Source organism: Podarcis vaucheri (assembly GCF_965113315.1).
Source record: "Podarcis vaucheri genome assembly, chromosome: 2".
Lineage (NCBI taxonomy): Eukaryota > Metazoa > Chordata > Lepidosauria > Squamata > Lacertidae > Podarcis > Podarcis vaucheri.
The window spans coordinates 33039947-33062425 of record NC_138760.1 but is presented as its reverse complement, the minus strand read 5'-3'; the positions used below and the strand labels follow the sequence as shown (position 1 = coordinate 33062425).

The following is a 22479-nucleotide window of genomic DNA, read 5'->3' as shown; positions in this document are numbered from 1 at the left end:
AACCAGTTAAGCTCTGTGATTAAATGAAATATGTTTAGCAGGAACATACTTAGAAGACAGAATAAACTTCCAAGGAGAGCAAATCTATTACCCCCATCCCCCAATACTCACTAGGATATTCCTCTTGGGCTTGTTTTCAGTAATGACGGAGATGGAGCGAGCAATGTGCTTGCCTGGAGAGGCACTGCTTGGGCGCTGAAGAACTTGCATGGGCAGCCCTGTAAGACTGAGATCCACACCATTGGCACTGGCACCCTGGAAGGAAGAGCTGCTACCACGGGCACTCTTCATTGTGATATGGGAACGGAGGCCTGGAAGCAAAGAAAAACACAAAGGTGAAGATGTTATGTTGGCTAGAGGAATTGCTTTCCACATTTCCTATTTTGACCTAAAGCACAGACGAAGGAATAGGGAAAACTCTTGTGAGTATGTTCATAGAACATCTGTCACTGGTCACCTGCAATATCACAGGCCAGCAAATGTCTGTGATGATCCTGTAACCATTATACACAGACCTCTCAATCTCAACAAAGGCATTTACCTTGGCGGTGGGGAATTACTCATCATTTCCAAGCAACCTGATATGGAAGCCATGTGCTTCAAAACTGAAATTACCCAGTAACAGACACACTTGCTGAGTTGAACATCATCTGGATTGCATGCAACAATTTAGCATGACCCAGAAGCTGTACGCTGGCTCCCTTGGCCAATAAAGCGAGATGAGCGCCACAACCCCAGAGTCAGCCACGACTGGACCTAATGGTCAGGGGTCCCTTTACCTTTTTATGCATTCCCGATGCAAAAGCCATATCAGGCAATGCTGGTCCCTAAGTATCTAATGGCCAAACTAGAAGATACAGGGGAATCCATGCACAGTCTAGTGGACATGTTTTGTTTTTAAACCACTGAAAAGCAACATGAGATTAGCAGAACATCTCAATGTTTTCCCTCCCTGCCATTTTCTGCCATAGGATGAAAAATATAGGGTCCTTGTAACTTTTTCCCTGCAGGAAGAACAACAGCTTGGGGAGGGTAATTTTGACTGACATGGGGCGTGAGGGAGAAATGTTATCTAAGTACTCCCTCTGCTGAAATTTGCAGCTTCCTGCCTCTACTTTTCAGTAAACAAACACACAAAACAATACAAAACATTAATGTTAGAACATGGTGTGTGCGCGCCACAGCCTGCCCAGTTCTGCCCTGACATTACATCCTCCCATGCTGAACTGCCATTCTTGTTTTACAATAATATCTCCTTAGCAGCTCAACCTCTCGTAAGCAGTGTGGTGCAAGTAAGAGAAAAGCCATTACTTCATCACTTTCCCCCCTCACCCTTCCCAGTTGACAACATGTGATAAATGAACAGTTCCTGGCAATGCCAGACACATAAGAGTATATGGGCTTTCAGAAAAGGATAAGGTACAAGTGACTATGAGGCCAAGCTTAAGGATATGAATATGCATTATTTCACACTGGCCAGATTTTATTCATAAGAGCATTTATATGCCTGAACTTTGGCCCAAAGTGAGTCCCAGCAAACTAGTGCATAGAGGGGTACATAATTCTACCAGTTATAGCTTCCCATCCTCCAATCCTCTCCTAGTAAATTAATCTAGTCTGATAAATGTTCTCATTTTATAACACACACACACACACACACACACACACACACCATATTAGGTTAGCCTTACTTGATTTGTCTCTTAACAAAGAAACTGCCCATCCACACACCTATTTCCCTACAAGTGCTTTCAATTGCAAATACGTTGGCCCAGGAAAGATAAACACAAACCTCTCTATGGAAACCATAGACACACACCCCATTGATATGGGTGAAGCCAGCAACTAGGCAGCTCATAGCTATTTCATTAGAGAAACAGTGTTAAGATTCAAGGCAGCAAACATGACAGGATGAAACTGCTAAAGTGTGGTCAGCCTTTGCATAGGTTCAATATCATTCAAGGCGAATGAAAAGCTTCATACAATCTGTATAGTTACACAGTTTCATTGTTTACTTTTTGCTTTCATTTTCTGGTGTCTTGAAAGTTCAATACTCCTGTCGTCTGTACGACAAATTCGGCACTAAAGTACCTGAATGAGGCAATTTCAACGATGCTCCTCATAGTGGTCAACCGGATTTTAGGTATCACCCTATTTACCCAATAACAAAGAACTTATAGTGTTCCAGTGATGCATTCTTTTAACCTGGAAGCATTTCTTATGCTTACTAGAGTAAACGTAGCAAATGCAGCAAAAAAAGGATTTAGAAGGAGTTGGGGCTTGAAACCTGGGCACCTAAAATGTAATTTTTCCCCAAGCCTGATGCTATTTACATTAGATATACCTGAACTACTGTATTTGCATAAGGCTGGTGCCTCTTCAAGAAGGCCGCTGTTTCCTAACAACACGAGCGAGCCTATATGAATCATGCACCCTGGAGTACACAAACATCTTGCAGCACGATGCGTAGTGCTTAACACCAGATCTCACGCTGAAAAATCCAAAGGAGAGAAAACTTCAGAGCAGCAGACTAGTCCCTAAAAGGGATGCTGGAGAGACAGGATCGGGAGCAACATTCACCTTTCTGGTGCCTTCCCAAAATACTAGAAACGGGTGGGGAAGAGTTGCATGTTTCTCCAGAGAGGAAGGGAAAGGCATCCAAAACAAGTTCTAGCTCCTCCTCCTTGTCACAGTGCTTGTTTAACAGTTGCAAAGCAGCACCATCCCAAGATGCAAGCTTACAGGGCCAGGGGCTCTGCAAAAGCCTGGGGTTTTAAGCCAGCTCAAGCAGGACTCTGCAAAACAATGCAAACATGCAGCAGCCTGCAGGGTGGCGGGGTTGGGGGAGGGGGGTAGAGAGAGGATGGCCACTGTCTCCCCCCCCCCCTCTATATCATATATGGCTCTCTCTCTCTCACACACACACACACACACACTTACCTCACGCAGGTACCCAAAAGACGAACCTCCTCCTTCTCCTCCCTCTCGCTAGTGGTTCAGGTGATGATGGCGAGAGCCGCCCCCCCCCCCGGCCCCGCTTCCACACAGGCTCAGTTGGGCTGAGAGGAAGGCCTAGCCTTAAACCGAGGGGGGTTTTCTATCTACACCCCTCCCCCCAAAAAAATGGCCCCCAGAGGCGGCTGCTCCCCCCACTTTCCGCCCCACTTTTATGATGTAGGGGCCTAGTCCTGCGCTGGGGTCATTCTCAGACGCAATGCCCGCTCATCCCCCGGGCCGCCCGCCTAGAGCATTATGGGAAATTCCCGCCCCCTGATGCTGAGGCTGCGACTCCAGTCCACGGCCCGGCAAAGAGAGCGAGGGAGACTAGCGGAAGACGTAGCGGCAGCCGCCGCCGCCGTGAGAGGCACACGCGAACTTAGTGCGAAGGGGAGGCCCGCCTCCGCTTTGCCACGGCATTGGCCAGAGTTTGGAGAGGCCCGGCTCCTTACCGGCTGGCCGACTTGTCCTTCTGCCGGCGCCGGGGCTAGGTTGAGGGCGCAAGAAAGGCGGCGGGCGGGAGACCCGCGAGGAGAGAGAGAGACGTTTGCGGGCTATGGGGGGAGAAGCATGTGGAGGAGGAGGGGCTTGCACCACAAAGGCGACGACCCCCGACTTAGTCCTGCAACCAGATCAGACACTTCCTCCTTGCTGGGTCTGTTGGGTATTTCCCCCCTTCCCTCTTTCCAACGGGGGTCTCCCTCTGAACCCCGGTTGCAACTTCCAGGGTTCCCCCCGTTGCCGCCTCTTGCCTGATCTAATTCTCCCCTGGCCTCCTCGCTGGCCCAAGTAGGACCAATTCAGCCAGCTAGCCCTGGGGATTATCTAATGCTTATTTCCCCTAAATTGATTTCTGAATTTTGAATTTTATTGTTACTCATGTTTTTATACTGTATTTTATGCTGCTTTTACAATTAAATGTTTTAAATTTGTTGTTAGCCGCCCTGGGCCCGGTTTTTGAACCGGGAAGGGTGGGGTATAAATAAAAAATTATTATTATTATTATTATTGCGAGATCCAAGCCCCAGGCAGCCTCCTTTTTCTTGCCTTAAAGCAACTGCTGCTCCTGAAGCCACCACCATGCACGTTGCTAGTCAGCATCATAGAAGCGATAATACTTTTAACCAGCGCTGGGAAGAGGAAGCCCGTTCCCACAACCAACAGCAGTATTTTTATTTATTTTTTCAGTACAGGCTGCTCATGCATATGGGGTTTGGGACCAAAACACCAGCGATCGCTGGCTTGCAATGCGATCCGCATCCCTCCCCTCCCCGGGATCGTGTGGTTCGGGGCTAGGTCATCATAACCACATGGCTGAATCCATTTGAACGAATGAACGCATTCATGCAAACGAATTATGAAACTTAATTAAGTTGATCGTATCCATCCTTTTTTTGTGTGTCTCTGTAGCTGTTTTATATTTCATGGTGGACTGTTCTGGAAACGTATGGAGCTGGTCAAATAATTACCCAATCTCTTTTTCAAAGCTGATGGCAATGCATGCCCATTTAAGGCGGCATCATATGCTCAGCCAGCTTCTTGGTCCCCAAGTAATCTCAAAGCAATTGCAGCCATGCCTAAGAGAAGAGAAGGATGTTTTTGGTAGCCTTGTTAGGCAGTGAGTAAGCCTGACTTCTAACTGCCAGTCAGGAATCAGCTGAAGCTAGGACCAGAATATCCACAAATGCTATGCTAATGCTCATAACGTGAAGTATTAAATGAGAAAGGATATTCAATGGCAGTATTGTGGGTGGATAAAAAGGTACACCAGCCCAGCAAAGGAGACCATGATCGGATGCATGAACAGACATAATTTAACTGCTCTGAGTCATCCCTGAAATTAGCATCACTTCAGCTTAGTTCTCACTGTGGCGGCAACCCTTGGCTGGGGCTGCACCACTACAAGCGAGGGCTCACTTGACTGAATGCTTTTCCATTAAAACAAACCCACCCTGCATTTAGAAAAGTAGCAAGTTGGGGAGTGGGAGGTAGGGAAATCTTAGTTACAGTTCTTTAGAATATCAATTCTAGGCATCTGTTTTACAAAATGTAAAATTTACGCATCTTGCCCCTGGTAAGCCTTTGGATTGGAATCAGGTCCTTGGTGCTGGGATCTCTCTGGATTCAATTATGCTGTCTCACGTTCAGATCAAAACTATGCAACAGAATGCTTACATTGTTTAAATAAACTTCCATTACCCTGTATACTTCCAGTGCCCCTGCTGCAACATCTACCAGTGCCTGTTCTAACAGTTATTTACACTTATTCCAGAGCCAAACATTACATAATAATCTACATGCTTTTTATGCAAGGTGCATTTTGATGTTTGGAACAGCAAAAGAGTTTTTGTATTGTCATTTTTGCCTGCCAACAGGCACAGCTTATGCTTTATTCTTAACCCTGCTGGGTTAAAACAGCAGCAATCCTGTAAGAGTTCTCAAAATAACAGGGGAAATAAGAGAGACGGGGAATACTTAATCCACCCCATTTTGGGACAGGGCAGAACACTTTTCATACACACTCAACAGAAGCCAAACATAGTGCTGATAATAAATCTAGTGTGTGCTCTCAGCTGCAATCTGCATTCCATTGCATGTGTTACCATGTTTTATAAAATTTCAACCCAATCCTATGCAAGGTTAGTTTTGCTTAAGCCTATTGGTTTCAGTGGATTTAGGAACACCAAACAGCATAAGTGTGGTTCTTCTCAGATACAATGCACCGTTTATTACCTCCCTCTCCAGTGAGCATCCCTATGTGCACCAAGTGAAGGAACAGCTGCGACAAATAAGGATAGTTAGAGCATTAAGAGAAAACAGGAGATAAGCATCAAAGCAGGATTATATTACACAGCTAGTGGGGACATTGAAAAAAGACTGAATGCATTGGAGTCAATGCTAGATCAAGTTGTGTGGAGGGAATATTAAAGCTGCCATCTGATACACATTTATTTGGGGGAAAGCCCACGCAAATGCAATGGGATTTACTTCTGAGTAAACATGGATAGGATCAGATTGCAGCTTGCCTGTTTCTGGCTTGGCTCAAGGCAGGGTGACCAATAGATTTGAGGGTCCTGATTAAACCAAGAAATAATATGGATCAGTTACACTTTGGTTGCCCAGCAAAATGAACAAATACAGCACAGCACAATTAATAACAGGCCAGCACCTTGAGTGCCAGATAGATTCCACTTAAGCAGTTCAACCTTAGGCTTGATGAGAAGAGGGTGTACTTTCTTGGGTCAGGGGGAGATTGGAGTTGTGGGGGCCTTTAGCTTTGGAGGGACTCTGAAACACGCTCTGAAATATCTTTTGGACTTTAGTTCTGACTATGGAGAATGAGCTGACCTGTCGAGAAGGAATAAAGACATTGTTAGGTTGGAGTTTCCCCGAGATCTACTCCTCAGTGCCAAAGGAAGGAAATTAAGAACAAGATCAGCAGAAGATAAGTAAAGTGCATGTATAAATATGAAGATCTGCAGAAGGGACATGGAAAAGAGTTAAGAGCCACGGACAGAAGGTCACCAGGTTGATGGACCATATGGAATTGATAGAAAGGACTGACAGAATCCGAGACCAGGGAGAAGAGACGGTGGAAGAAGATTGGGAAAAAAAGTTTTTTAAAAAATTATTTAGAGAAATGTTGCAAAATTAATGAGTGTTAGAAAAATGTTGGAATGAAATTATATGGCTTTAGTAGAAATGTTATAAAGAGTTAAGTATAAATAAGTTTTAGGGTTTTAATGGTAAGATAAGGTTAAAATAAATTAAGATAATTAAATGACAGAAAACAGTGAAAGATGGAAAGGATTTGCTGAAAGAATTAATAACTAGAACACAAAAAGGGAGGTGTGAGGAGGTCGATGAAACAAGTTAATGAAAGATAAAGATCTGGAAATATTGGGTGTGTTTTTAATTGTTTTTGCTTTTGTTTTTGTTTTGATGTATTGTGTCTTTTGCTTTTTTATATGTACTGTAATGTATTGATTTGTATTGTTTACTTTTTCTCTTTCTTTTTTACTTCTTTTTTAATTCTTAAACTTTTAATAAATATTAATTTTTTAAAAAAAGAGAAGAGGGTGTACTTTCTATAAAGGACTTTGTGTACACACACACACTCCCCCCCAAATCCCTTTCGGAGAGGTTGATAGAACACAAAAGTCAGGGCAGGTGTGCTCTCAGAGGGAAAAGTAGTATGCTTTTTAAGAAATGGCAGCTGTGCCATCAATGCTAATGAGAACTGAATCTTCATCAAGGTAAATGCTGCAGAACAAAGAGGCCTTTACATTCTTTTCACATGGATTCAGAGTTGCCTGACCTGCTCAAGGGGTCACATTTCCCTAAAGCAATATCACTTCTGGCTGGAAATAACCAGACTCTCCTTATCAATAAAGAGGAACCTCACTAAAACAATTCTAGTTCTACAAAAGAACCAGAACGCCGCAAGACCAAATCATTGGTCCATCCATTCAGCATTTTGACTGTAATGGTACAGCTTTTAGTTATTTTGTGCGTAGCCAGTAAACAACAGTAAAGCAAGCCCTCTTCTCGCCCATGCCAGCCCATTTGCAAGGGATATAAATATATATATGCCTATTTGAAAAAGGGCAACTGAGTACAAAGTAAAGGGGAAGACAGACAGCTAGTGGTAGATAAAGTTAGGCAAGGGGGCTAAACATGGCAAGAACAGAAGCCGGGCTGCCTAGTTAAGTACTGGGTCAATTAGTGACCAAAGGGAAACAGAAAGCTGTGCCATATACAGTGGTGCCTCGCAAGACGAAATTAATCCGTTCCGCGAGTCTCTTCGTCTAGCGGCTTTTTCGTCTTGCGAAGCAACCCTGTTAGCGGATTAGCGCTATTAGCGGTTTAGCGGCTATTAAAGGCTTAGCGGCTAAAAGGCTATTAGCGGCTTAGAAAAAGGGGGGGAGCGAAAAAAATCGCAAGACTTGCAAGACTTTTTCGTTTTGTGAAGCAAGCCCATAGGGAAATTCGTCTTGCGAAGCGCATCGAAAAACGGAAAACCCTTTCGTCTAGCGGGTTTTTCGTCTTGCGAGGCATTCGTCTTGCGGGGCACCACTGTAATAATGAAGCTCTCGGAAATATTTTTCTGGTTTTAGATTATTTCTCCTTTGTCGCAAATATTGAGCCTGTCCTTGACCAGTAGCTCACAGAAGGAGATGTTTAAAAACATCTTGTACTGTAAAGTGATCTTCAGTTACTAATGGAAACTGCAGATCTGGAGAATGTGTTTTGTTTCGTGTACATTTTAAAAGAACCTGACTAAGGTTAATCCTGGTCTCTAGAGTTTCAACTTTGTTCTTTTTTTGTAAGGGGCAAGTGTAAGGTATGGCATTCTTCATATAAGCCAATTCTAGACAGGGCGGACTGCAAACATCAGTAACCCACTGACATGGTGAAACCCCAGCTAGAACCCCTGTTATCAGCAAGCCACTGTTTGTCAAAGGGAGTTGCTGGAAAAGTAATTGTTAACTTGGCAGGAAGATTCATCACAATGCATTTTCCTGTGAGAAAGGTGGTTGCATTAATGTTGTGGGGACCTATTAGAAGATGCCTGTGACGTCACCAGCCGCTGTGGGTTGCATCCAACAAAATTGTCCTGTTCATGCAAGGACTTCTGCTTGCACTATACAACTGCACCTCCCTCTCCCTGACCCCATGCTATCCAAACCTGTCCTGTGGTTCCAACGCTCTGGGAGCAGATGGGAGTGCATACGAGAGAAGATGGGGAGGTTCTATTTAACTTTGGAGAAAACACCTAAAACCATATTATCATATCTCTCCCTCCCCACCCCCATTCAATTTTTAAGTGTCTATCAATAGTTTGCCCAGGGCTCCTTAAAAAAACACACACCAAAGTCATTCTGAGTAGATGATAACTTGAGAAACATATCTACTAATAGCTGCATGCGCCTGTCGTATGAATTCATCTCAACAGTATTGCTTACTATTAATACTGGTGGTAGGAAATCCAAAGGCAGGGCTTAATTTGTACCAGGGACCAGTTCTGGCATATATGAAAGTGCGGAATATACTCCCCTCCCATGGCCTAACCACAGAACCGTCACCACTTGGAAGCAGATCTGGTTATGGCAGAAGCTGTGGTGAAGTGCCTGATGTAGTGTATAGTATTTCCTGGACCAAGTACCCGTGAAGCAGGTAAAAGGGTGCAGAGGGGAACTGAACACAGCACTCTAGGAATAGACACCTCCATTGATTTACACTGGGGCATTATGTTTTCTACTTGTTTATTAATAAATAATCCCAACAGATAGTTTCTCTGTTCTGATTGAAGCATTGCAGGAGGCTCTGTGCTACAAGATTTAATGAATGGAGTGTGCTGGTAAGCAATGCCAGCTGTACCACTTTTAATATCCTGGTGGTTTGTATGTTCAAAGCCCCACTCACGTACAGAGCCTCACAGCAACTCTGCTACAATCTGCCTGCCTGGACCCATAAGAAAGAGTAGATTTTGCTGTAAGGGTTAGCTCAATTTCAAGCTTCAGCAGAACCAGGCAGTACAGAAAGCCCCCAGTCCACAGTAGGACTGGAGACTGCTGTAGAGTAAGCCTGGACTGAGGTTTAAGGATAGCAGGAGTTGTTGACTATGAAAATGACCTCACCATTAGCTCTCCTTCAATTATTGGCACGACAGAATCAGAAGCACCTTAGTGTTTGCCAGTGTTCTTTAAGGCTGCCTCATTTCTTATGGTCAGAATACCAAGGTAACAAGCAGAGGACGTAGGAAAACAACAACATAAAAGTGGAAATGGATTTTAAATTGAAAAGGGAAGAGTAAAGGGGGTATTTCTGTCACTTCTGCAGCCATCAGGTATATGAAAACAGACTATATTGTGGATGTTGTTGGATTGTGCTTTTGTTGTTCAGTAAGAAACACGGAAAACAATGAAATTAAAAAGGCAGTGTTGAACATTCATGTCTTCCTTCATGCTTGCAATGACCCAGCAGAAATAAGAGGTGTAGCGATGGATGTTGCCTCTTCCCCTCTTTCGAGAATGAAGAACAGCAGCATAAGAGAATAGCATCCTCTGGCTATAGGCAGGTGTGTAACAGTTCAGAGAGAGCTAGAAAAACGCATCCATTTGGTGCTATCTCAAGCTGTCCCATAGCCCAAAGGGAACTGCTATGCATTGAGGAAGGAGAAAGCAGATGGTCCCTGGTTATCCTCAGTGGCTCTGGTGCTCCCAGTGCAAGGTGCTGTCCAGGGAGCTGGAGGTATACATTCCTGCTCCAGAGCATCTGCTAATATCATGCTTGAGGGTGCGACCAGCTCCATGCCGGCAAACAAGGAAACTGTGCCATCTGGATCACCTCTTGGAGGCCTGTCCTCTTGGGGTTCAGGGTTTGGGAGTCGGCATTCTGGCCCTTGCTGGCCAAGCTCAGGTGGTTGGCTAATTCCAAGTTGGCCAGAGGACCCAGGTTCCAGCATCTGCCCTTCTGATGGATGCACAGCCCTGGTGAGGACTTCAGGTGCTTGGGAGGGCTGTGGTGCAAGACTCAGGGGTTTGAGGATAGCCTCTTCTGCAAATGGCATTGTATCCGCCAGTAAGTCATCAGGACGCTTGGGTGTGGTCCTGGCAGGGGCACAGTGGCCGGGAACCGGAGAAGAGGTCTTGGAAGTGGGATGGCTCCTGCTGAGTGCTTCAAATTGACGCAAGATCTGTTGAAAGTGGGGCAGAAGAGAAAGAGGGAGTGTGCCAAGTATGAGAAGAATAGTAGCAGAAGCAGGGAAAGGAGGACTCTACCCACCACAAGAAAAAGAGAGAGCAAGAGAGCCTAACAACAGGCAGAGGACCAATAGCGACTCCATCCCAGGCTAGTGAAAACACTTCCACCCCTCCTTGCTGCATTCACTTTTACTGGGCTCAAGGGTCTGCTTTCTTGAGTTTCTGTTTGTATATCTTGCTCTTCCTTGCAAAGCTCAGAGTGACTAATGCAGGGCATGGGGGACCTTTTCCAGGCCAAGGGCTGCATTGCCACATGGGCAGGGCAGCCTTCCAGGGGCCACAAACCAATGGTGGGGATGGCCAGAGGCAAAAGGTTGGTGGAGCAATTGATGCAATTCTCGCCTTTGTACAATGAAAGTACTCAGAGGTTGTGACACACCAGCCACCACATCTACCTTCCTCCATCCAAGCAAGCAAAAGGTTATCATCCCAGTTGAAGGGCACAATTCAGCCAGGCAACAGCATTCCAGGAGACCATGGAGCAGGGCTAGTGAAGGGTACAGCTGGGTTTCGGTACAGAGGTTTGGGTACAGAGGCTTGGAGGGCTGTGTCTGGAACCTGGGCCTGAGGTTCACCACCACTGGATTACTGTGAGGGGCCTAGTGCTTCCCTCCAGGCAGAGATCAGGTCTTAGTTTCAACAACGCTATCAGCTTTGGGCAGAAACTACTGGGTTCTCCCACAGACTCTTCAATGCCTTTTTCTCAGGCAATCTTGAAGAACTACTATAGCAAGGACATTTATTTATCTAAAATATTTTAAGTCTCCTTTCAGGGCACACAGACCTCCCCAGGCACCTCATAAGGATCCAAAGCATGTGGGGGGAAACCCAAACCCAAAAGAAACCCCGTGAAATATTTTTTTCAAGTACAGTGCCAATTCAGCCAAATGCAGACCTGAAGAAATGTGTTTTAGAGTGTTTTCTTTTAAAAAAAGAGAGCGAGATCAGCAGTAATGACATCATATGTTCTAAAAGTATGGAGCTACCACAGAGGAAGTCTAACCTCCCGGACCCACCAGCCTAACAGCTCTCGACAGCAGAGTCTCAGACACTGATCTCAATGCTTAGGCAAGCTCATGCAGCTGTAGGTAAACTTTCAGCTACCATTGTCTCAAACTATTTAGGGCTACTTTTTTAAAGGGCAAAACCAGCACCAAATGTTAGCACCTGAAATGAATAGATATGTAACCAATGGAAGAAGATAAGCAGCAACATGTCAAGGTTGAAGGTTCATTCCCCATATGGGACAACTGCATATTCCTGCCTTGCAGGGAGTTGGACTACAACTCAGGGTCCCTTGCAACTCTACAATTCTTTGATTCTGTGATCCAGCACCCAACTGCCTCAGATGTTCTAGCAGCCATGCTCTGCAGTAGTTGTAGTTTCCAAACTACCCTAAAGGGCAGCTCCACATACAGCACAGCACAGTATCTAATAGGGGTGTAACCAAGGCATGCACAACTGTGGCTAGGTCAGATTTCTCTAGGCAGATGATTGTATCATCTCCATTAAAGCCACAATGCAGAAGCTGTAGAACCTAAATTAGATTACGTGCACTGCCAAAAAGCAGGCAAAAGTCTCCCAGAGTGCACCAGAGGCAGTACGAAGGGAGATATTCCAGTCTTGGTCTACTGAAACAAGTGAAATGGAGCAGTAAAAAAGCTACGTACAGAACCAGCCACTTTATGCCCACCCACACAATCATGCCCTGTGTGCAGAAGGAACAAGCCCAGCAAAACAACGAAGAGCCTGGGGAGGTTGTAGCCAGGGCTGCTGCAACAAACAGGTGTGCAAGCTTTTGGGAGGCAGAGACACAGGAGGGCATCAGAGGAGACAGAGGCCATTGTTGCCCGTGGTACCAAGGACTATCATTCAAGACACCCCAGGGTGTCACGGCACACTGGTAGAAAACCATTGGCCTACAGTTATCCCTCGCCAGGGTGGGACTGATGGGGCGCCCCTTGAGGATTTCAATACACGAAAGGTGGAAACAGAAGCAGGAGTTACCTTTGTTGCTTTGTTGGCTACAGGCCCAGGGCTCTCTTGACTGAGCTCTTGCAAGTGCTGCTGAGTAATGGCCAATATCTGATCATGGGAGAGCAAGTCGGAGCACATGAGGGAATAGATGGCACACATGGCTCTCTGTGGGGGGAAAGGAAAGCAGAGGGGTTAAGAAGACCCTGGGCTTGCACACTGGGTCCAGCTTGAACATCAGCACTCATTCGGGCCTCTCATAATATGTTGCTTCACTGGAAAGAAACAAACAGAAGCTGCTCTTGCTCCACAGCCCACCCTTATGTGGCAAGAAAAAAAAAAAAAAACATTAGTCCTAGGCTCCAACCCTCAATGAGATTGCAGCCAGCCCCCTCCCCCCCCCCAAATGTGGCCAAAGAGTTCCATTTCCCAACAGCTATTTCAGCTCTGAGTTGGAAGTAATCCAGACTTTTTTTCCCTCCACAATTGCTTTTCCAGGAGACTCACCATGCAAACACACTCACTGGGGTCCTTCAGGGTTCGGTTGAGGATAGCCAAGACCACCTCACAGTTCAGAAGCCCACACCTATGGAGAGGGACAGTGCTGAGCCCAACAGCCAAACAAAAAACAAAAAAAAGGGAGAAGAGCAGGGAAAAGTTTTGCAAGGCAAGGGGAAAAAAAAGAGTGGCCTGGTCTCTCCTGGACCTTCCTTGCTCTCCTAATCCAAGAGGAGCAAGGAGCGTCAAAGCACCTTTTTTACATGGCTAATGGACAGTTCTTCACAAATGAGGCAGGTGGGGGGGGGTAAGAAAAACATTAAGGAGTGGCAAGCTGCCAGCTGTTCCTATTGCTAATGAATGTTGCAACAGGCACCATTTGGATTTTTTGTCTCGAGTGCACAAGTGCTCGGGCCCAGATACAAAATGGATGCATAGCCATGCAAGGACTGGGGCTGGGCTATGGGTGGAATTCAACATCACATTCTTTCTATTGTTCCATCTGCACAAAGCATTGAGGTTGCCAGGTGGAACAGTCCTTCCCACCCCCTTCACCTGTGCACTGGTTTCTCCTGCTACCTCCCGCCCCCAAATCCAATTTCAGAGGGGCATGGGGGCAGGAAAGAGTCTTGTTGCTCCAGCAAAAGTCCTTGCACAGGGCTTCTGCTGAGAATGCTACCCGATGTGTTTGGGTGCTTCTACAGTAATGCAGAAGAGGTGGAAGCGAGGAGGAGAAGGGTCAAGAGACGGCTTGGTTAGAAAGGGTGTTCATACTCCTTGATAAAATGCTGGGTCTCCTCGCGTGTCAGGAACACCTTGGAGCCTCTGGTGAGTTTGCTGACGAGGCTCACTTCCTGCAGGCAGTCCCCAAGGTTCTCAGCATCAGTCCTGTGAATGGTGGGGAGAAGGAAGCTGACAAGCCTGTTCTTTCTCCCCCATGCCCCACAAGAGATTCTCACATTACGGGTGCATCTTGAAGGTGCAAGCAGTTGGCCCAGGCCCGTTCCCAGCCCCTTGCCCTGCCCAGCTCGCTCACCTTTCAGCAATGCTCCCTGGCTCCAGAGCACCTGAGTGGTTGTCGCTGCCCGACTTACTGTAGGAATCCGATGTCCTACTCAGCTCACTGTTCTCCTGCAAGGAATTCTGGGAGCTTTGCCCACTGTCCAACTCCTCCCAGCCACCTCCTGCTTGCCCTGGCTGATGGGTCGCTGCAAAAGAATTTCAGAGGAGCAGCCATGGAGGAAGAACTGAAGCCCATTGCATCTCAGAAACTAAGTTCAGGGAAGGCCTCTGCACACCACTCCCACCGTATCTCAACGCCAAAAAACTGCAATCCACAACCTGAGATTCATCAACTTCCCTCCTATCCCCACAACAAGATCTGGGATAAGAATTTGTTATTAACAGTCCCAGTACGAGCAACATGAAAAAGGATTTTGCTTGAATTATTACTGTGCGCCAGCTACTAGACAGTTGTACCCTAGAAGTGGCTTCTTTTATTCCATCTCACTAATGCAGGGAAGCTCTAAATGCCTAACATTTGCTCCTCTTTCTATAAAGTTTCTATACAAGTTTTGAAAACAGGATATACCATGCTGCATAAGAGCACAAGAAAAGCCTGCTGAACGGGCCAGTGGCCCTTCTAGCCCAACTTCCTGTTTTCACAGTGGCCAACAGGATGCTCACAGGAAGTCCAAAAGCAAGACCTGAGCACAAACAGAGGCACTCCACCCACCTGCGATTCCCAGCAGCTGTCATTCAGAGGCACTTACCTCGCTTCTTCTGGACAATGACAGAAGGTGGCTTTGTGGGCAAGATGGAGCTTTTGCCTGGAAAAGGTGCTGTCACTGGCTCATAGGCATCATCCTTCAGCTCCCTACCATGGGGACAAGGGAGCTCCTGACCAGGGAGCATGGCATTGGCAACCACCTCCGCTGCCTTCTGGATGGTGGCCAGCAGAACTTTGCCAGTGGATGCTGCAACAGTAACAAAGGCAGGCAGGCTGCTTAGCAGGTCAGGGCATAGTGGTTTGTCAGCCTATACCACAAGCAGCCAACATGGTGCCCTCCGGATGTTGTTGGACTCCCAACTCTCATTGGCCCCGGCCAACATAGCCAGCGGTCAGAAATGATGGGGGCTGCAGTCAAGCAACATCTGAAAGTTGTTGGCCACCCTGGGTCTATACACTATAGACACTGAGAAAACCCCAGGGCACAGGAAGAAGCCTTCCAAAGGACATAAAACCATAGCCATTAATTCTGGAAAGAGAGCCCAAGAATGGAAGACGAATCCAAGACTACTAAAAGAGGCTTCCTCCACTTATACCAGCCTTGGATCTTCAAGATAGTAGGGTGTGTTTGGTTGCTGATGTTCCTCTTTCTAGAGCAGGAGAACAATGCTGCCCTAAGATGGCACCACTGGCTGTTTCCATCCAGTAGATGAAAGCTTCATGCAGGAAAAGACTTGGGTCCTTCCCTTCAGTACCTTCATTTCAGGGCCTCAATTGCCCTTGCCTGAACTATGTTGGCCTTCTTTACAGTGCAAATTCTCAAAGTGGCTTAGAAGCCAAGAGGAGAGCTATTGGCAGGTATCACGTAGCACTGGAGCAGGGGCTGAGATCCAGCATGCAGGCAGCATGATGACCTTGTCCCAAGAACTGGGGGTGCTCCTCAAGGACAGCAGTAGTAACTTCCAAACCCAATGCTTACCGGAGCCACTTCTTTCAAAACCAAAGCCTTGGAGTGAGCCATGGGGGCTGGGCCTGGAACCCATTCCTGGGAAGGGAGGCAATAAAACGAGCATAAATGAAAAGCAAGACCAGGATGGTGGTGGCATGCTTATTTCCTACCAGCAAGCATATGCTATCACGTCAAGGTGAGATGGGAAGTCAGCATGAATAGCCTATTGACATGGGAAGTCTTAAGTTGCTTTGAGTACGGCTTTCCTTTCGCACCAACAGAACATGCAAGGGTTGGGTGTGGTGTGTCCTTATGATAGACAATAGTAGCTTAAAAGGTCCCTTTTTAAATAGTTGCACCTGAAAACCAGATTCCATACTGAAGTTTTTATCTCAACCACCTCATAAAAGCATCAGGGATATTTTGCTCACAGGCAAGTGCTAGCTGAGCCTTCTGGACTTAAAATAATAATAAAAAAAATGGTTTCAGGTCAAACAGTATGAACAGGGGGAGATTCCAAGGCCCCGTTTGCATCTCCCCCTGCTTCAGCATTCTCACTTGGCCATAAAACGAGATCTGTGGTTCACTCTGTTCTCCTGGAATGCTTGAGAGAGAGAGTGCAGGTTGTTCTTGTCCTCCTGGGCAGGAAGAGCTGGACAGAGTGTCCTTTTTGAGGCCAACAATCTGCCACGCTCCCTCTCTCAATACAAGCTAGTATGGGGGCAAAACAGGAAGAAGCAGTGCTGGTTGAATCCCCACTGAAAGGTCTGTACAGACAGGACAGAAAGTGAAACGCTCCGTTGAATACGGAAGTGAACTGTTGTTTTGAAAAAGTGCAAAAGGTTTCGAAACCTGCAGGACCAGAGATTTACAGAAGATTGGAAGAAATATACGAACTATTTGAATAGCAAATATAATCAACAAATTCCGCTAGTAGGACTACAAGAAGTTTTGTAAGGAGAAATATATATGAAATATTGCAAAGTAGAAAAAGAATAGAGATATTAGTTATGAGATTTAAATGTAATAGTGAAAGTAAGAAATGTAATTTAAGTGAATAGATTTGAAAATTTTGAGATGTGATTGATGGAAGTCAAAAAATTGTATAAGATATAAAAGTATGTTTAATTATTGTTGAAAATGATATGTTAAAAAACGAATAAAATTTTATATATACAAGTGCAAAGGGATCCAAGACTTTTCAGGAGGAGTCTGGATGCTGAATAGATTTCTGTTCCCCTGGGGAGTAGCGGTTTACCTGCTGAAGGCAGCTCTTTAGGTGGAATAGCAACTGGCTGGGGTAGCAACACATCTGAAAACAAAGCGCTTGCCAGGTCCTGCAAAGGAAAGAAGTACGCTAGCGGCAACCAGGTGAAGAAGCCAGGCAGAAAGCCTACCATGTGAAAGGACTTTAAGAGCCTACCCAGATCTCTTGTGCCCAGGACTTTTTACTCACCTGTGCAGTCACTCGCACCTTCTGATACAAGCTGTTGCCATGGAGAGGATCAGGAGGCCCTGCAAACACTGCAAGGCAGAGGAGCGGGTCATCCCTGGGTGCCCTAAACAAGTCAGGTTTCCTGGGGCCCACTCCCTTGCACACTTCCAAGACCAACTGTTGGGTTGATTAATTTCACTGTCTCTCAGCAACAAAAAAGGCCTATGCAGTACTTTACGGTGCTAATATTCCCAACATTGAGGACTGGCCCAAACAGAAAAAAGACATGTTTATCCACAGTATCTTGCACTATACAGTGGTACCTCGCAAGACGAATGCCTCGCAAGACGAAAAACGCGCAAGACGAAAGAGTTTTCAGTTTTTTGAGTCGTTCTGCAAGACGAATTTCCCTATGGGCTTGCTTCGCAAGACGAAACGTCTTGCGAGTTCTTGTGAGTTTGTTTCCTTTTTCTTAAAGCCGCTAATCCGTTAATAGCCCCTAATCCGCTAATAGCCGCTAAGCCGCTAATAGCCGTGCTTCGCAAGACGAAAAAACCGCAAGACGAAGAGACTCGCAGAACGGATTAATTTCGTCTTGCGAGGCACCACTGTATTATGTGGCAAAACAAAATATATAAAGGAGAGATATTACAGTACAATTATGGTGCATGCCTATAAAAATGCCCCCAGAAATCCAGTAATGCAAGAAAACTCCTTGAGAAGTGAACTGTTGGAGGAACAGTTACCTCTCAATGAGTTTTCTTGCATAACATGAATTTCTAGGGCACTTTCTTTCTGAATTTTTATGGGCACTTTTATTTCGGTATTTGTTGAAAAGTGGAAAGTGTTGCATAGGTCCATTTCATCATTTGCTTTAGTTAATAATAATAATAATAATAATAATAATAATAATAATAATAATTTATTTATACCCTGCCCATCTGGCTGGGCTTCCCCAGCCACTCTGGGCGGCTTCCAACAAAATATTAAAATACAGTAATCCATCAAACATTCAAAGCTTCCCTTAAGAGTAAAATGCAATAATAAATAATAACTCTATATTCGGTGGAATGTGGGAAGAAATCATCAGTTGTGATAATCTAGGTCGGGCCCCATACTCTGGCCATTGGAGTTCAGAATAAACCCTGCACTTAAGAGCACAGATATGGAGCTAATATAGATTACGTTTGGCCCTTAAAGTGTTATATGAATATTAGGAAGATACTCTTCCTTGTTTATCGATATAGCCAAGCCACCACGTGTTGCCTACCAGTGGCCTCCTGGATGAAGGAAGCATTCCGCTTCAGCTGCAGAAGGAAATATGAAGAGCCATGGCTGCACATGTGGAGCAGGATCTTGAGCACCTGAGGATGCAGAGGGGAGGCTTAGCTGGGATTAGGAGTACTGGGCTGGAAATCCACAAAGCAAAGGGAGTTGTCTCAAGATCTAAGGGCATCTCTGCTCACCCTTTTCCTTTACCCTCTTTCAATTACCTTCAACTTGACATTACACGAGTTGCTCTGAAGGCGATTGAGGAGGTACTCAAGAAGGCAGTGACTGCTTCCTGCTGAGTCATGTGAGATCTCTGGAAGTTTGTGCTGTTAAGGAGCCAGGAAAGTAAAGGGACTGGTGGCGAAGGATCACCTGGAAGGTCATGCCAGGCCCTGCCCAAGGTGCCATGTTTCAGCTGCTGTTTATGCCACACTATGATTTGACTTGTACTCTCCTTCAGCAGAGTAAGAAATGTTATTTGTTTTTGGCATATAGCAACAGTGGAATTTTCTTTTTTAAAAAAGTTTACATACAGATCTGAAACAATTACACTTGCTGGAGATATGGTTTAAAGTATGGGTGAAGTATTAGGAAGGGATAGGAAAGCATGTGCATGTATCTGGAGTGGGGCTGGCTCCTTATCTACCCCACTCTCTGCAGTCCACATTTGATAGGTGGGCGGGGCTGTCCACTTGTCAATCCTCCAATATCTCCATGCCATCAGGTCACTCATTTTTGCCTGCATGGGCAATCAGCTGATTGTTGAGCACATCACTTTGCAAGCCCTGACAATCAGATGATAGTTGGGGCTTGCAAAGTGCTGTGTGCAGGTCTTTGCAGGTGCTGCCAATCACCTGGCTGGATATGTCTGAAAATTCCCTTTGGCCCACACTATATATGACACAGTGTATATGACATCAAAGGTAGCTTGGTCAAAATGGCCTCATGGACCAAATAGGGAGGTCTGACGAGCCTAATTGCCATAGGTTCCCCCAGAGCATCCCTGTTCTAGGAATCCGAGTAGCTTAGTAAACACTGCTGCTTTCTACGTTTCTTATTTTTCATACCAGAATAATCAGCTAACACAGATGTCACCCAAAAGGCAAAGAAGCAATTTGTATTGAGCTAACTTCTGCTTGAATTAGTTTCCACGTCATTAGATAGACCAGGCCTCTGTTCTAATCACTAGCCTCTGCTCTTCCTAGGAAAAGCAAGCATTACAGTAACCAAATGAACCCCCAACTCTTTCAGAGAGCAAAGGATACTGGCCATCTCTTCAAACAGATATCCTGGGCATGGGACTTCATCATCTGAGGTACCTTTGATTAGAATGGGTAGCTGGAATGGGACGGGGGGAGGGGAAAGAAAGAAACACACAAAAAGAAAAGTCACTGAGACAAATAATGTGGCACCTTCTCAAAAGGCAAGAATTGCATTTTTTGTCCCTGCATGCTACTCCTGACTCGATCCATGAAGCTGCAGCTAAGGAAGTAGTATTTCCCCTCACAAACCCACAGCTCCACTTGACAACAGTCACAGATTGTAGTCTGCATCTTCTCTCCGGTAAAGAAAAGGTCTGCTTAATCTCTATTGTCAGAGTATTTCATAGTGCTGAACTGAGGATGCTAAAGACACTATTTTGTGTCTTTAGGCAAGATAACCTGGATATAAGTTGTTCAGAGCCCTGTAAATGAACACAAGGTTCATTAATTTCAACAGGTTGACTGAATAGAACGTAGTTGGGTACAACCAATTATGTATGGATTTTATAATTGATTTCATAGTTGTAAACTGCTTAGAAGCCATTTTGGCATGTGTGGCATATAAAGTAATACTAATACTACTAATGTTGTATCTGCTCCAGATACAATTTTCTGGTGCAGCAACTGGTCAATGTAATGAGACTTTGTATTGTTACTGAGGTAAACATTCATCCATAAAGCTTTCTTTTCCCCCATAACACCTGAACTGCAGGATTTACAAGAGCTCCCACCCCAATTTCAAGCTGTGTGACCATATTACAGCATGGGGGCCCTGATGACTCAGCAACTTAGAAACAACAAGCACAAGTCACGGTTACAAGGATGGAACAAGACCAACTCATACACTAGTCCTTCTTGGGGATGATGACAATTACATCACAGTATTATACATCTCCACCCCCATTAATCACTTCATGTGGCGCAATTGTGAAGTTCTCAAAACAACCGACTCTAGTCTTACTATCAAAGCAAAGACTCCTACATGAGGCAAACATATATTGCAAACCTGGAACGTATGTATTTTCCAGTGCTAAATTAAACCCTGCGCATGCCGAAATCTTGCCCCTCCCCTGGCTCTACCAGGATGACATTGAACTAAGAAAGCTTGATTGTAATTTTCTTTCAAGATCAAACCAATATCATTTTGACCCGTAGTCATGGGGCCCCTAGGCCCGTGCCTACTCTGCCTATTTGGTAACCTGGCCCTGGGAGTTTTGACTCTCTACCTCAAAGGAAGATGCTTTTGTATAAGGATTTCATCGCTATAACTCTCAACCATTGTGCTATAAGGCTTAAGCCCCATCAGTAACTGCCATAGAATAATCTGGTGAAGCTCCTCACAAAGATCGCATCAGTTCGGTGTGCTCCCCTCTTTTTCCTTTTCCAAAAGAAAAAGAAACTCCTTTCATCAATAGTGTCAGGGGAAAAGGGTTCCCTGCCGAGCCTTTCTCCGGCAAGGCGTATTTCCAAACCCAGAGATTTCAAATGGAGCAACATTGACAAACTGGCACCCCAGGCGCTCTTCCTCACGGCACCCCCCCGCCCCCAAACTCCCACTCAGCAGCGCGTTCTCCCTTCCATACCCGGCTCAAGAAGCTCAGCCGATCCCGCAGAGGCACCGCCGCCATGGCAATTTCCGAGCCCGAGCATAGGGAAGCTTCACCGCCCCGCCTTCCGGAACTTGACGCGCTCCAATCGGACGGCGAGCCTGCACGGGCCCAGCCAATCCAATCCTCCGGCGAGCGGGAAGTAGCTGTCACAGCCGGACGCCGCCACCCACCCAAGGTAAGGGCGAGAAACGTTCTACGCCATCGGATGTAGCGGCGGTCCAATCAGGACGAGGCATAATGGGGCTGCGGTTCACTCCGGAGATCTTTTGCGTGTTCGGCCCCGCGGGGGCCAATCAGCGGGCGGCGGAGCTCCGCTGGGCCAATGGGAGCTGCGCCGCGGAAGGCGCCGCCATGGTGATGTCCTCGGCCGCCCAGTAGCGGCCGGACGGTTGCTGGCCGCCGCCATGTCTAGCCGAGGAGTCTGGGGTCGCGTCCGGGAGAGGCTGCAGCGCTTTCCCGAGTTGCTGGCGGGTTGTGGGGAGCAGGTACGGGGCTGGCCCGCCCCTTGTCGTCATGGCAACGACACCCTTCTCCCCCCCCTCTCTCTTCCACGCCCAAGGGACACTTTTCATTGGGAGAGCTGAGCGATGCGCTTGTGTGTTTGTGTGTGTTTAAAGTAATCCTTACAACAAAAGATTAAATCAGATGTAATTTGGTGTAGATCTGTTAAAAATATGGGGTGGGGGTGCAAATGCTATTTATTGGTTTTTCCAGATTTTTAACAGACACACGCCAAATTACATCTGATTAAATCTTTTAAATAAAGAGTAAACAAAGATGTAAATAAAGTAAGGATTACTTTATTTTCTTTTTTATTTTGGCCAAATAATAAAGTAATCCTTACAAGTCTGCAAAGTAGATCAGTATCAGCAACCCCACCATGAGCGTAGCCAGGATTTTTGTTAGGTAAGGGCAGGGCTTTTGTTAGGGGGGAGGCAGAACCTACGTGATTTGGTCAGTTACTTAAGTATTTCTATTGTTTTACTT

The 22479-nt window shown here is 45.9% G+C and overlaps 2 protein-coding genes across 12 annotated transcripts in view; both read right to left on the bottom strand.

Moving 5' to 3' along the window:
* Window positions 1–3470, bottom strand: part of CEP131 (centrosomal protein 131) — a 30128-nt gene extending 26658 nt beyond the window's left edge. For 8 of the 10 annotated variants that reach the window (XM_082212384.1, XM_082212390.1, XM_082212391.1 and 5 more), the window contains exons 1-2: window positions 2941–3378; window positions 112–311 (exon numbers count right to left, since the gene is read on the bottom strand). In XM_082212384.1, the coding sequence (XP_082068510.1) occupies window positions 112–291 (180 nt within the window). In that variant the 5' untranslated portion in view covers window positions 292–311; window positions 2941–3378. Of the gene's footprint in view, window positions 1–111; window positions 312–2940; window positions 3380–3449 lie in introns of those variants that run through there. The other 2 variants (XM_082212386.1, XM_082212388.1) reach the window with 2 other exon arrangements.
* A 5776-nt stretch (window positions 3471–9246) lies between these two features.
* On the bottom strand, window positions 9247–21647 carry TEPSIN (TEPSIN adaptor related protein complex 4 accessory protein). Of its 2 annotated transcripts, none has more exons than XM_082213309.1 (13): window positions 21466–21647; window positions 19886–19958; window positions 18842–18933; window positions 18619–18712; window positions 17370–17437; window positions 17172–17250; window positions 15944–16009; window positions 15008–15211; window positions 14272–14443; window positions 14010–14123; window positions 13245–13323; window positions 12771–12905; window positions 9247–10696 (listed from the first exon to the last, which is right to left on the bottom strand). In XM_082213309.1, the coding sequence occupies exons 1-13, from the start codon at window positions 21508–21510 to the stop codon at window positions 10160–10162; spliced, it is 1758 nt and encodes a 585-aa protein (XP_082069435.1). In that variant the 5' UTR covers window positions 21511–21647; the 3' UTR covers window positions 9247–10159. The 2 variants fall into 2 exon arrangements, with proteins under 2 accessions (XP_082069435.1, XP_082069434.1); XM_082213308.1 differs by lacking the exon at window positions 21466–21647 and adding an exon at window positions 21109–21223 and having other exon boundaries at window positions 18842–18931.
* Between the last annotated feature and the right edge of the window lie 832 nt (window positions 21648–22479).

Bases quoted from the DNA above. Each gene is read 5' to 3' on its own strand.
- TEPSIN (XM_082213309.1), bottom strand. From the start codon at position 21,510: ATGGCGGCGGTGCCTCTGCGGGATCGGCTGAGCTTCTTGAGCCGG. The intron at 18,934-19,885 runs GTATCCTTTGCT...ACAAACTTCCAG, and splicing joins TCTGTTTGAAGAGATGGCCA to AGATCTCACATGACTCAGCA. The intron at 17,251-17,369 runs GTGAGTAAAAAG...TTTCCTTTGCAG, and splicing joins AGGTGCGAGTGACTGCACAG to GACCTGGCAAGCGCTTTGTT.